The sequence below is a fragment of the Accipiter gentilis genome, chromosome 5 (assembly GCF_929443795.1).
Source record: "Accipiter gentilis chromosome 5, bAccGen1.1, whole genome shotgun sequence".
NCBI lineage: Eukaryota > Metazoa > Chordata > Aves > Accipitriformes > Accipitridae > Astur > Astur gentilis.
The window spans coordinates 35,551,906-35,566,944 of NC_064884.1; the positions used below are offsets into that span (position 1 = coordinate 35,551,906).

At 36.0% G+C, this 15,039-nt stretch overlaps 1 protein-coding gene across 5 annotated transcripts in view; it reads left to right on the forward strand.

The window, feature by feature from the left end:
• Positions 1 to 11,873, forward strand: part of SHPRH (SNF2 histone linker PHD RING helicase) — a 55,161-nt gene extending 43,288 nt beyond the window's left edge. For 4 of the 5 annotated variants that reach the window (XM_049800557.1, XM_049800559.1, XM_049800558.1 and 1 more), the window contains 6 exons: positions 777 to 965; positions 6,315 to 6,407; positions 6,977 to 7,063; positions 7,527 to 7,705; positions 9,815 to 9,895; positions 11,124 to 11,873. In XM_049800557.1, coding sequence (XP_049656514.1) covers positions 777 to 965; positions 6,315 to 6,407; positions 6,977 to 7,063; positions 7,527 to 7,705; positions 9,815 to 9,895; positions 11,124 to 11,220 — 726 coding nt within the window. In that variant the 3' untranslated portion in view covers positions 11,221 to 11,873. Of the gene's footprint in view, positions 1 to 776; positions 966 to 6,314; positions 6,408 to 6,976; positions 7,064 to 7,526; positions 7,706 to 9,814; positions 9,896 to 11,123 lie in introns of those variants that run through there. The other variant, XR_007506047.1, reaches the window with a different exon arrangement.
• Positions 11,874 to 15,039: the final 3,166 nt, after the last annotated feature.

The window sequence follows — 15,039 nt, forward strand, 5'->3', positions numbered from 1 at the left end:
ATTCCCTCTGCTTCTTGCACCCATGAAAACTGTTTTATTTTTTCCACTTAAAATGGCCTTATGGAACAGACTAGTACAGAGTAAGACACTATTTCTAGGTGCAAAAACCCTGGTTTACAAGTTACTCCTGTTATAGAAGGTCACAGCTGACACATAGATGTTCTAGGCCCGCAAAGGAAGTACAGCTTCTGCAATGAAATCCTTCGTTTCTAAGGCATTTCTGTCAAAAACAGATTAAGCCTCTCTGTTCAAAATCTTCTTTCCTCTTAAATTCAAAGATCGTGTCTAGGACTTAAAAATAGGTAAAAATTAAAGCGCTTTCTTTAGGACTTTGTTAATAAAGACTGATCTAGTATGAATGTATAAAGACTTCTACAGAAGGCCAATACAAACATTTGTGTAATCTTTTTTAAAAATGGTGTACATACTTAATCTGTGTACTTAACCTATGCATTAAGAATCATCCTTCGTAGAAATGAAAGACTCTATGGTCTTTCCTCGAATTTAAAACTGGGAAAATGCAAAAAATTTAACAATAAATGCAGATAACTTCTGTGGATTGTGAATCTTTCTGTGCTGGAAAACTTTGAAATCCAGGCTTTTTAGCAGCTGGAGTGCTAAAAATTCTAAAATTCTTCAATTTTAATCTGATGAGTTTCACGAAAATAAAGTAATGTTTCTGTAAAAATGTAATTTATCATGTACTACTACACTGTTTTCTTTTGCATTGGTCCAAAACTGATACTGTGTTGTTTTTTTTTCAATTCCCTGCATAGTGGGCGGTGCTGACATGTGGACATTGTTTTTGTAATGAGTGTATAGCTATCATCATAGAACAGTATAGTGTTGGCACCCGCCGGAGCTCAATTAAATGTGCCATTTGCAGGCAGACAACATCTCATAAAGAAATATCGTATGTCTTTACTGCAGAAACTGCAAACCAAGAGGATGATATTCCTGTAAAGGTACGTTGTTTATATGAGCTTTGTGGCCAAACTTTCAGCAGTGTATATTTGTTGTGTTTTGTTGCGTACTGCATTTAGGCAGTCAATTCTACCATACAGTTTTATAAGTAGGTTCACTTTTATGATTTGTTTTGTTTCTAACAGGTATAGCTCTTTTTCTTTTGAATTGGACATGATGTATATAGGCCTTTCTTATAGTGTAATCAATGGTTTTGCATCCTTCCCCAAGGAAGGATACACATTTTCCTGTCAAGTAAAAGGTTTTTTGGTTTTTTGTTTGATTTAGGGTTTGTTTTTTTTAACCTACCCTTTTCATAACTTTCAAGAGTTTCAGAAACAAAACATGAAAGGAAATGGTGTGAAAGAGGGTATCTTTTTAACACTTACTCTTTAAATGTGCCTGAGAAAAGGCCTTGTAGATGGATTACAAGATTACACATCTGTTAAAGTAATGCTGTCTTGGGGTATAAGTAGAGACAGCTTTCGCTGAGCTTTAGTTATGATTTTTAAGCATTTGACACTGGGTAGAAATCAATGTTGTTTGTATGCAGGTGATTATTTGGTTTGTTTGGGGGTTTTTGTTGTGATGTTTTTGACTTTTTGTAGCTAAGGAGAGATGAGGCTTTTTGGAGGCATAGTTTTGCTATTTTTGCTTGGCATGAGTAGTTTGAGAAAGCTGCATGTACTATAAGGCTATTAGGATAATGTAAATATTTTAAATTGGTAAGTCTTCATTGTTAGCCAGAGAACATAAACGCTGATTCTGAATTTAAGATTAGTCATCTGGAATGTTTCTTGAGCTACCTGAGAAGCAGAGTAGTTGTTTTGCATTTTGCATATCTATGTAATATTGTCTGCTGTACAGACCATAATGAGGAGGAAAAAACCCAACTATTTTTTTAATAGGGGTGAATGAACACTAAAAACCTGAAGGGAGATTATATCAATGCTTCTTCCATCTAACTAGTCCACTAATAAATTAGTGGACAGGTTCTAATGAGTATATTCAGTAACTTGACCCAAATTTTATTAATAATAAATCAAATCACAGCAGAGAAAATAGAAATATTTTAATCCCATAAAAAATTATTTATCAAAACCAATGCTTTTCATTGGAACCTGTTGACTATGAATTTGTTGTCTGAAGAAAGGTTTCTCTGGTGCGATGTTGGGGACATTCTCTTTTCCCTACAAGTGTATCATCAATAATATGGTTGCGAGGCTGCTTTCTTCAAGCTCATATCAGTTCTTTTGATCTAGTTGTGTGGTGTAAGCTAGATGAGTGTTGACTCTATGCAGCTGGATACTCTGCCAGTATTCTTCTTGGGGGTTTTTGTTTGTTTATGTATGAAAAATCAAAAGGAAAACTTTGGAAAAACTATTAGTGCTTCTTGCCTATCTGTGTTTTAAACTTGTTGGTATTTGGTTAAAGCCTCACTGACCGGATACATATACCTACTGAAAAGATGATCACTGAATAAAGAGTGACTTTTGGTCTTAAAACAGCTCCCTACCTGGGCAATTACTTTCTCAAGGCTTTCCACTGACAATGTACAGCTCTGTTGAAGACTGGTAGCTGTATTTTCTACTGTGACTTTCTGTGTTTACTGCTTTTAGCCTGGCTTTCTGAGGAGACGAGGTCTTTTCACTGTACTATCTTAGACTTCTCCCTTAATTTAGCAACCCATTAGATAATTTCAAACAGCTTGACAGAGAGTCTGAGTTTCGAAGGCAATTAATTTTCTACAAGTCTCCTTAAAATAGCAGTACACATAAAGGATGCCCCCTACTTGGCAAAATACTATGGCTTGACTTTCCCCTTACTACAAAAGATATCTGAAAGTTCAAGTCTGGGGGGGGAACTTTATTTGTAACTTGTGTGCCTTCCTAATGACAAAAGTTAATGAACCTCTGGACACAAATATGTAGGAAAACAGTCCTGATTCCACTGTTTTATCTACTTTTCTTGGTAACAGAGGGTTTTCAGTGGGTTGAAGGCAGGGGTGGAGCAAGAGACAGCATCTCCATGAGTCTTTAGCAATACTGATACATATGTAGTGCATAGGTACATTTTTGCTTTGCACAAATCTGTTATAGAATAGTGTTAAACCAAAAAAACCTGTTGTTCTTGCAGTTGTGGAAAAAATAGAGGATTCTGGACTAAAATGCAAAAGTAAAAGACTAATGTTAGTAGTATTTTGATTTAGATGATACTTCTATCTTAAATTAAAATATGGTTATAATACAGCTGGACATATCAATTGTAGTTTTAATCCGGTTAGCATAGTTAAAAGTAATAACAAAATGCACTGACAGACTTTCATGGTATCTGTGCAAGTCTCCTTGAATTTTGCGGGTATACTAGGGTTGCTGGCCTGTACTGAAATGAATGCTACCATGTTCCAACTAGTTATGTCACCCTCCCTGGACAACTGGAATGCCATTTTATGGGTAGATGCTTCCTAACTCAAATTATTAGATTTGAAGTAGTTGACGGCATCTGGCACTAGGGGGAGTGAATAGGCTCTGTTTTTGAAGTGCTAGTTATTTGGACCTCACTTTGTACGTGTTTTTTAACAGGTTATTTCCTCAGTTTAGAGATATCACCCTGTTTCTAACAAGAAAATTTCAACTGTTTCATAAGTTAGACTAAAAAATAAGTAGGATAACTAAATTTCATAGATAAAACAAAGAATGTCATCTACTGTCCTGTGTAAAAGGTTATAGTGTTTTCTTGAAGTATTTCTGCATCAAAAACCTCAGGCAAAGCAAAAATATGAATTCTGTGTGAATTCACATGTCATCTAGAGCAAGGCCCATTCCTATTTAATGAAAAATTAACAATTTATACTGTGGCTTCACTGTATGTACTATCAAAACAAGCAGCATCGTTAAACATAAAAATTTCTACCTCATATTCCTTGAAGAACAGTTAAGAAAGAATAACTAACTATGGTTTCTATAGAATACTGAGGTTAAGATCAGTATCTTGCAGTATGTATATGAAAACTGTGATTTTTTTTTTTCTGTGTTTTTAGCATTTATATTTTCATCTGAACTTTCTCAGTCCCTCTGGTCTCTTTTCAGTATGCAGTGCCTCTCTCCTTTTTCTTTTTTTTTCCCCTTCTGTTGTGTCATATACATTGTGCTCTTTATTGTACCAGCACTAGCCATCTTAAATTAATGCCTTAGATGCAAAAGGACTGCTGTAAATGGGAGCATTTTATACTGAGACAGTGCTTACTGGCATCCCTGCATGTTTTGGTTCTGTAAAAGCTTTCAGTGTCTGCTCAGTATTACAGTGGGTATTGCCAGCCTGTCATCCAAGACAGAAATTGTTTGTTAGAGGGCAGTTTTGATTCTAATGTGTGCTGTTCCATAATTAATTTGAACTAGCTAATCTGTTTATAAATACTCATCTGGATATTCAACAAAATTACAAACTCAAGGTATATGGGTAATGAGTGGGGTAAGATTTTTTTAAGACAGACTGAAAGCCAAGAACTCATAAAAGCAAGGGTACTTGTATCAGTTTCATCTCTCTGTAAATACTGAGAACAAAATTTATTTTTTTGTGTGTGTACTGTGAATTAAAGCTTCAGTCAATTGTTAGTTCAATGACAAGTCTAATACAGTTTGCCTAATATAATGTAAGTGGAGGGATGGAGAACTTTGCACACTTAGCTATCTTCTTTAAAAAAAAAAGGAGCAAAAAGATTATAACCACTTTGATCATTGTGCTGTTCTTTTCTTTGCTGTAGTTCCTCTGATCTTATACAAAGTCACATTTGTAATACCTGATTCACAGGAAGCCTGAAGGATGGAAAAAACAACAGTGGCTAAAACTAGTAGCTCTTATAGCAGGGAAAGATAGGACCTATGGTGAGGTCCAAAAAAAGTCTCTGAGGAAAAGACAGAGCAAATTAGCCAGAATTGTCATCGTTGAATCAGAGATAAATGGTATCAGAAAAGCACAGAAACGACCCTGGAATATATAGGAAATACCAAAAGTTAGTCTCGGATCTCCTAACTGTAGGTGGTTATGATTGGCAGGCAGCTGCCATAGGGCTGCAAATGTGTCATTCATCTTTGCAGATCATAACACCTACTGACATAAGCATTTTTAATGGTCTGTCTGACTTTTGGAAACAGTGTTAATGTCTACCAGGTGCAACAGAGATGACATGAAAAAAGCTGGTTTATTTCTATGTCTATGACAGAGTTGGAATCACTACGAAAGACCCTGGAAAATAAAATGGTGCTGCTTATTGCAGTCTTTGGTAAAACAGTGTGCAGAAAGTCTTTTATGTGTATTTCTGGAGCATTCATTTAGTTGCATAACGTATGAATGATCAAGCAGCCCAGCATTGGTTCCCAACATGTGCTTAGACTGCTGACATCCTTCCCCGCCAATTCTGTAAGCAGCATAACTTCAGCAAATTTGATCTGTCATTGTAGCAAGCCAACACAGTTAATTCAATGTTCAGAGGACAGGTGCAGACAGAAATAAAACAATATTTGTCCAGCTGAATCTAGCACAGCTTGAAATTACTATGCATGTAAGAACTAGTAAGGAATTAAATAAGGGCTTCTTAAAAATAAACCGACACATTAGGTAAAATTTCTGTAATACAAAGTACATACTGAAGGAAATAGAGGGAGATACTAAAGAACTGTTTCTCGGAATCCTTGACTTAAAGGGAAAGGGAGGCATACAGAAATCAAAGTGGACAAGAAGTGGAATGTATTATTGGATTCACTAAGCACTGAAATACTTCTGAATGCAGAATATGAAGATGTTTTCATTGCAGCATGTAATCCTTCAAGAATTAATTTAATTGTATTTTAAATATAATTAACGAGCTTCATAGTACTGAGCATAAGTTTAGTGAGAAACAAAACCAACAGAAATAGCATTCAGGTAGGTTTTTTCATTGCCAGTTTTCAAGAGGTGTGAAGGGAGGGAAATTTAAGTGTGCGTTTGGAAGATTCTTTAAAGATTGTACCACCCAGTTAAACCTCAGGAGGCCTAACTGGCATGTTTGGTGCAACTGCACTGCTTGGGCTATCCATTCCATCTCATGCAGAACTAGATAAGTGTATCTGTGTGGCACTTCGTTTTTCTGGGTACTTCACGTGCTGTAATACACCGTGGATCCTAGAGCAGTGTGTTATAAGGAAGGTATAAAAGCAGTTCAGTGCTACTTAACCTGCCCTTCCTCCAGGTTGCTAATTTTTAAATTTGTGTAGGATATGGAAGAGTCCTAGTATAGCAGTAGTTAATAAAGCAATGAATGTGGAAGGAGTTCATATCCTACTTTACTAATGCTCTTCTTTGACTTTTCAAAGGGAAGTCACTCCACCAAAGTGGAAGCTGTGGTCCGAACACTGAAGAGAATTCAATTTAAAGATCCAGGGGCTAAATCCTTAGTTTTCTCAACGGTATTAATAGCCATTTTCTGTCTTGTCTTGGGGGGGGGGGGGAGAGGGTCATTTAAAGCGGTCATAATATTTTCAGGAATTAGTTTAGCTACCAAAATGTTGAATCACTCTGTACAGCCACTTGATTGTTTTGAGAATTTGTAAGGCCATTCATGTAACTGGGACATGAACAATGATTGTAGTCAACAGATGTAAAAGCTTGTTTCTTTAAAGGGCAAACTGTTAGATTTATATGGGAGCATTAGAAATTCTAGATATTTTTAAATGTAATGTCCAGATATTTTTGATACATTGTAAAACTTTTTTGTGATGGCTGTCAATTTCTTTTATTCAAGCTGATCTTTTTAATTACATTTCTTTGTTTTATGAAAGATTTGGTTCCTGGCACACAAATCCTTTTTCTTTTTCTTTTTTTTACTACTTTTAAAATTGCAAATGCTAGTATTATGAAAGGCTTTTTTATCTCCTCTTTCTTAGGGAAGTTAGTATATTTTAGTTGTCATTGTTGTTTGTAATGTTGAGTTATTTTTATTGTGTTGTGTGGTTTTTTGTGTGTTTTTTTTTTACAGTGGCAAGATGTGTTGGACATAATTTCAAAAGCTTTGTATGACAACAACATGATCTTTTCTCAGATCAATGGAATTAGTAAATTTCAGGTACATAAAGGATATTTTTCTTAAAATTCTTTTCAGTGGGGAAAATTACAGTTCATAGAAGTTAATTTGATCCTTTTACTTCATTGCTTCATTTGAGAAACTGAAAGAGCAGCAAATTTGTTTGGCAGAAGCTTTGATCTCCAACTCATTAATTCTGAAAATTATAATCACAAAAAGCCACAATTTAAAGTCTTTGGAGATAAACAGTACATTCATTTTTGAGAAAGAAGCATTGGCATGGATGTTAAGGATAAGACACGCCGATCAGTGTTGCAAGAAGTTCTTGCCTTCCTGATATCTGTCGAGTACCTGTTCCGGAATGACAGGTCTTGGATCAGTCAGGCTTGCACGATTGTTACTCTGGGGCTTGTAGTAGCTGTTTAATTTCTTGAAAATATAGAGATGTCCCCCCCAGTCTTTATTGAGGAACTCCTGTCACGCTGCTGTAATGTTTGCCTTTTAGGAAAATCTCTCTGCATTTAAATATGATCCCAACATCAATATTTTGCTGCTGCCTCTTCACACTGGTTCCAATGGACTAAACATCATTGAAGCAACTCACGTTCTGCTTGTGGAACCCATTCTGAATCCTGCACATGAGCTACAGGCTATTGGCAGAGTACATCGTATTGGCCAAACAAAGTAAGAGTTAAAATTGCATTGAGTGGTTTAGATATGGCCCAGAATAGAACTGCATACTGCAATCAGAATAAATCTAGTTCACTGAACTTCTCAGGTTTGGAGATGAGGGTACTCATAGGAATCCTGTTTTTAAAGATGATCATATGAGGGACAGAAAGATTAAAATTAAACAAAAAGTTTGCTGAAAATACACAGTGTATTTTAGGGAGTTCTTCTGTGCTATGGGGTAAGATGCAGAAGCAAACTGCATTTAGGAAGAGTGTAGGCTCTTCAGTCCAAAATCCTGAAAAACCTTGTTCAGCTGCTGCCCTATTTTATGTGCGCCGTTGATGCCTTGGTTTTTAACTTTGAAGTTCTGCTTGTAAGCATGTCCAGAAATGTCTTTGCTTTGCAGGTCTGAGCAACTCGCCATTTATGTCATATGTGGCTAAAGTTCAGGCACAGCCCTTCCTAGTTTCCTTCAGAGGCTCCTTCTAGGTGGTCATTTCCAGCTCCAGACTAGGAGCTGTATAAGTTGTTGGGGGTTTGTTTTGTTTGGTGGGTTGGTTTGGTTGGTTGGTTTTTTTCCCCAAAAGAAAGTTATAGTGCACACTTTTCAGAACTGATTAGTTTTTAAATCACAATTCTGCCCTCACCCCTGTCTATATCTTTTTGAAGACATTAATGAGTTTGCATACCTTTTGTTTGTTTCAGTGTTGTAGATTTTACATGGGTAGTACTGAATGCTTAACAAAGGTTTTGGAAAGTTTGTCCTTTTCATGTCACTTGAAAAAATAATTTAAAACCCCTGTACATGAAGAAGAAAAATACCTGGAATCAATTCTGGAATAATAATATTCTGGAATAATAGTGGGGTTTGTGTTCTGGAAATGGAGACAAAGCGAGAGGGCATGAATGAGCATGCGTGCGAAAGAATGTTTATGAACAGGTGGATATTTGGGTGTGTTGGTAAAGATTTTGAATTAATAGTGAGGGCATAGGAAAGATTGATTGCAACAGCCTGCATTATAATTCTACATGATGCTGGCACAAAAGGTCTGGCAAAAACCTTGCAATAAAACCAGCAAGAATGTGTGCTGTACTTCTTAAGAATAAGACTTAAGCAAGGCTTATTTGAAAAAGGGCTCTGTTCAAGTACACTGAGCATAAGGGAATACTCTGTTTAGTTTCACTGGTGCAACTATTACCAGTTCAGTTGTTCTTATTTACTTCTCTCTTTTTTTCTTTTTTTTGGGGGGTTGGGGAGGGGGGGGGGGGTAGACCTTTGCCTGTGAATCACAAAGTATTCCCCCAGCATTTCTTTGTGTAATGTTACCTGCCAAAGTTTCAACTTAAGATCTGAAAACCATCCAACCACTTTGAAGCGTTCGTATCTTGAAAAATGTTTATATTGGGGACCCTGGAGTGATTTTTCATTTTTATCTTTGGAGATGACACTTTTTCCATTTCATTTTCTTGTGCCTGACATTTATTTTTTTTATTACAGCTTTTTGAAATTTTATTTTGTAAATGGAGTTCTCATTTTATGTTTATTGACATTTTGGGTTTTATGTTTTACCAGTGTTTACAATTTTGTGTTTACTGACTACAGTTACTGACTTTTTAAAAAAATTTATAGTATTTTGCCATCTTCATCTTCAAGAACAATATTGTTAAAATTCTGGGAATGAGCTTTAATTATCCATCACACTGAGCTCTGTCTCTTGGACTGACTTGTGACAATGCAGTATAAACATTGTATATAACCAGTGGGCCAAAGTAATGTGATTAAATGACAGGCTAGGCTCTTGAGGACTATTTGTTTGTGGTAGGGACGCAGAAAGCAGAATTTTGTCCAGCATCTGCTTCAGGATTTTAGTTAATACAGCTTATATTCATTTAGTATGTGATCCAACCAAGTGGAAGTGTGTGCTCTGGGAGGCACTAAGCATCCTTAAATGTCAGTGGAAGTTGTTAATTACCTTGTAAGACTTGCTTAAAATACAGAGGCATTTTTTTCAGCACTCTTAAAATAATTAGTATGAGACAAAAATGGGGTCTTAAACTTTGACAGTAACAGCATAACTTCTGCTTACTTCTGGTCTTGTTTTCTTTTTTAAACACATTCAGATCTACCATTGTTCATAGATTCCTGATAAAAGCAACAATAGAAGAGAGAATGCAGACTATGCTGAAAACTGTAGATAGAAGGTATGTGTTGAACTTTTTTAAAACATCATTATTGCATTGAAAATTAAAAGATGGTTCTCAACCATACTTTTATTACAGTTAGGTATGCATATTTTACATATAAACGTCAACTGTTCTCCTTCAAATTGTTTTGATTCACAAAAAGTTTTAAGACTTGAAAAACTGATCTTTTAACCTGGTTCCTGTAACTTAAAGCTTAAGGTATTTTAATTCTCTGGAGAATGTTTTGGTTATATTTTATATATTTTATTTCATAAAAGCCCAATTAATAAATTGTGTTATGATTTATCTTTTCAGTTTACCTATTTCCATTAGTATAAAAGCATTGCAATTAATGAAGTAATACTAAGTCTGCCACTGGAGTGACAGTCTAATATATGACACAAATTCTTTCTTTCATTATTTTTAAGTTCTACAAACCTAGTCTGTCAGTGCTATGTCACACTGGTTGGTTTTGCAGTCAGTGCAAGAGTTGTCCAGATGCTAGCTCGTAAGTCAGTCTGGTGTGCAGACACAGAAAGCAGTTTTCACTGTGTTTATCTTTTCAAAATATGTAAGCAATGACAGACTGGGAGTGGAACAAAAGTGGTATTTGCATTCTTTATGCAGAAAGTATAAGAGACTTGTACCTCTTTAACTGTATTGTATACACATAACAAATCTAGGGGAAGGCCTTAGTTTAAGAAAATTAGTTATTTTTCCTTTTTTTGGCTGCTACAAATTATGAGACTAAAAATTTACATGCGTATCTCTGGTTGTAGTCATGAAAGGTTTCAGCTTTAGCTTCGAAATAATGATTTAATCAGTTTCCCTGTCTGTAAAGTAGCACTACTTTTGCATATAAAATTCAGATAAATATCCAGTGGTTGAATGATCCAATGAGGGCTTATGTTTTGAAAGTAATATCAAACCTTAATGCTTGGAAGCTAAAGCCAATCCCTTAAATGTTAAGAGGGCAAAGCAGATTATCCCATGTTCTGCTGCCTCTGCAATGTTTGGTGTCGACCACTGTTAGGGACAGTAGATGGACTTTTTATCTTACTCTGAATGTGCAAAAGAAGTAGCTGACGAGTGTGTGTATTTTCCCTGATAGAAAGTGTGTTTTCCTGCTGAGCTTCAAAGCTGAACAGTTATTGGACTCTGAATCATGTGGTCTGTCTTTAGTTCAAACAGCTTGTTACTTAAGTTGATTCTTTCTCTGATGTCTGCATGCAACTTTTTCCCACAGCCACACGAGCTCTTCCATGAAACAGTCAGAAGCCTCAGTTCTGACAGTGGCAGATTTGGCTGACCTTTTTACAGAGGAAACTGAAGAACTTGAGTAAAAACATTGGTTTGGCCTAATGAAATCAGAAAGTACCTGACCTAATAAGCACCGGTATATAATCCACTTGATCTGTCATTCCTGTAAACATCATCTAACATTTGTCCGTTACAGAGCTATTGGAAATCAAAAAGTCTTAATTGTTACTATTTTATTCTGTGGTGAAGTTCTTAGCAGCACACACTTCTTTTAGCACTGGAGAAAACTTGCACTTTGCACATTATACAAAAACATGGATTTTAGTCCCAAAGAGCATTTGAGCTGGATGCTAAAAACTAAGATCTTGGACCCTTGGTTGAAAGGATTTTTACCATCAGGTTTGATTGATTGGCTAGTAGCTCAGTCTGAGAGCAAAACTATGTGGGTGGTTGGGTGGGAAAGGGAAGGAGAAAAACACAAATCTAATTTTTTTTACTGTACAAAGAATTGTTAGAAAGAATGATTGTAAATTAATATTCTTCTAGAAAGGGCTTGTTAGCACTTAATGCAGAGTTACTGAAGGTCTTATTGGTAACACTTTAAATGACTAATCTGTATTAATTTGGATATTTGTATTAGGCTTTTAGATATTCATAAAGACTTGTGACAGTTAAAAATTTCATTGTTAATGCTTACTCACTGCAAAATGTTGATAATTAAATTATGCTTTTTGTATGTGTGTTGGTCTGGTAATCAGTTAAATACTTGAACTTACTGTACATGTTTTCACTTATTCTTGAAGCCATAACTAATTTAGTGCTTTGTTTAAAAAAAAAAAGTAATGCATTTGTTACAGAATTTTTAAAAAATTAATTGGTTAAGCTGCTGATGACTTTATAATCATTTGGTGCTTGTGTACATTTTCTCACCCTGACTTTTTTGTCTAGTTCTCCCCTTTAAAGATGCAGCAATCTAAATATTCAAAATAGATGAAATTAAGGTAGGCAGTCTATTATTAGGTACCTAATCTAAGTTAGATAATCAGTGGAGAGAGATGAAACTTTTGTGAAACCTCATCCTTAGCTATGTGAGATCACTCTACCCCATCTCTATTGACAGTAGAAAGTTTAGAAAACAAATCTAGGCTAACTTTTAGACTGCTGAAAGTAGACAAGATAAATTTGAAGTCTTTTGGCATAGATTATGGATACTCATTTACATAACATCATTTCTGAAGGTATTACAGAAGCAAGCTCAGTTACGCAGTTGATGTTAAACACACTTTTGAGTTTAGCGACAAGGCAAATGTATATGCATAAGCCACAGGCTACTTCCCTCAAATTACAGTATTTACTGTTTCAGTAGACAGTGGGTTTTGTATATTTTAGAAAACTTCCTTGAGATTGAAATTAAACTGTGTCCTTTGAGACATCTCATCTTAGACTTTTTACTCTAATCATGTCTGCTAAATAGATTTGCCATATAGTTATTGAGCTTCCTGAGTTCTGTTTTCAATCGTATTACATTTGAGTTGCACCATTTGGGTATTAAGCCTATCTGCATGGCAGACACTGCTGACAACAAATGTGAACAGAATTTACATGAATAATATTGTATCAAGAAGTGTTTTTTTTGGTATTTATAGTCTGCTGGCCTTCTGGACCGATTAGATACTTTATTCTAAAGACTATTTTAGTAAATTTACAGATAATACATCTTTATTTCCCATATTTGTAATATGTATTAGTCGTATTTATACATTTTGTTTTGGAGATTACTGATTTTTTTGCAGATTACAGTTTGCAGCAAGGGAAATAGAATAGGTGGTAGACCTTTTTTTTAAATGAGATTGATCCAGTGGTTTGCACAGAGACTGTGACATCTCCATCCTTGAACGTATTGGGAACTTATATCACCCTGAGCAACCTGATCCAGCTTCAAAGTTGGCCCTGCTATGAGTGGTGTGTTGGACCAGATGACCTCCATGGATTCCTTCCAGCCTAAATTATTCTACAGTGTACTGGAGATCGTGCTGTACAGACACTCCAGGAACTTTGAGAGCAGCAACATTGCAGTTTCCTCATTGTCCTCAGAGAATTTTAGTAGTGTACAACGTAATGTGACTGAACGAGGAGCTGCTGTTCACTCGGAGAAATGATGTATCTATGTTAAAAACTGTGCAAGCACACAGTGTTTACATTCATAGCTCCCATTTTAAATAACTAGATGTGGGAATAATAGTTGTCAGTGAATGTGAATACAGAGAAGCAAACTGAAAAATATCTGCTATGAGAGGTTTCCCAAGCTATGCGAGTTTTTGGCTTATTTATATAGAGATGATGGCTTCCTTGTTTATTTATGAAGATGTGGCTTTTGGATTCCTAACCAAAAGCATAGCTTCTCATCAAGCAGTGCATGAGTCTGTAGTCCTGACTTATTTTCTTTATGCTCACATAACAGCATGGAAAGCCAGCGATCTGGTTCTAGGCGCTCTCCTGACTGACCTGGAGCACCAGGACCTAGAGCATGAGGTATAATGTTAAAATGTGTATGCTAATTGTGTCAAAGCACCTCTTGAAATTGGGAGGTTGAACCACTGGCATATATAGTCTGCTGCAGCCTATCTTTAGCCGCAACAGCACTGGGGATCTCTGCTTTCCCAGAGACTCAGCATGTCACGGTGCTCGTTCTCGGCAGAAACTTTTTCTGAAAAGGCAAACGTCTGGCTCCTTCTCCCACAAGGAAGCTGCCAGCCCTGAAAGCTCTTGCAGGTCTTCCTATTAAAAAATTATCACATAGACTATTTGGCCAAAGAAAGCAAACATAAAATACAAAGCTTTGGGTAACTATATAAGCTTAGCAAAGAAACTTGAAAATGGATTCTTCAAGTTTTACATGATACTTAGTATCATGTAAAAGAAGAGAGACTAAATTTAAAGAATTAATTTTGAAAAAGAAACCACACTGTAATTTACTGCTTTTTGCCATTCTTTGCAACATTTAGTTTCTTTGACAAAGGTTTTCTTTCAGACATCTTAAGACACCTCATGAGGTAAACTTTCTCTTTTTTTTCCCCTTTTTCTTTTTTTTTTTTCTGTGAAGGGTGCAGCTTGTATGTCTGCAGTGCTTTTCTCTTATCAAAGCACAGTAAGCCTGTTTTCACGGTGCTGCCATGATTTTGCTCTCTATCAGAACACTCTTTTGGAAGACAGTATCTTAGCTGAGAACAAACTTTGCGCTGTTGTAATAGTTCCAATATACTCATAGAAATAGCATTTTCCACAGAAGAGAGAAATCTATAAATACTGACTGCAGCATTTACATAATATTTGTGTGGACATACCCACAGTCACGTACCAGATTCTCATGTGTTCTCCTGCTAAAACATGTAAACATAAACAACAGTGTCAGCTCGTATCATCCAGTGAAGTCAGTCCCTTTAAAAATGAGGCTCCCACTGATTCCAAAGAACTCAGTGCTGACCTTTTCATCTCTTTCAGTTCCATGACAAATAATTGGAGTTTTTTGGCTGTAGTTGGTGAGGATTTCAGGACTGTTTTTTCTCCCTGTATATAAAAGTTCAGTGTCTTGTAGCACAGAGCTGTCATCTTAGGTATCCGTAAAAGCTTGATGCAAGTAGTAGGCTTCCTTGAACCACACAGTATGATTGTGTTGGAAACTAAGGAGTGGATTCCCTTAGGGTGTTAAATTGAGCTTTGTTCTAAGTTAAGGTCATCTTTGCTCTCTGAATTAGTCTATGCCAGGAAAAGGTTTTCATAACCTGTTAGGTAACTTTTTAGCATACTAATGAAAGCCTGGGATACACTGCAGTTTTCACACTGGTCAGATACTACAAAAGAATATTCACCTCAGTCTTCTCATGCATATTAAAGTTGCATAT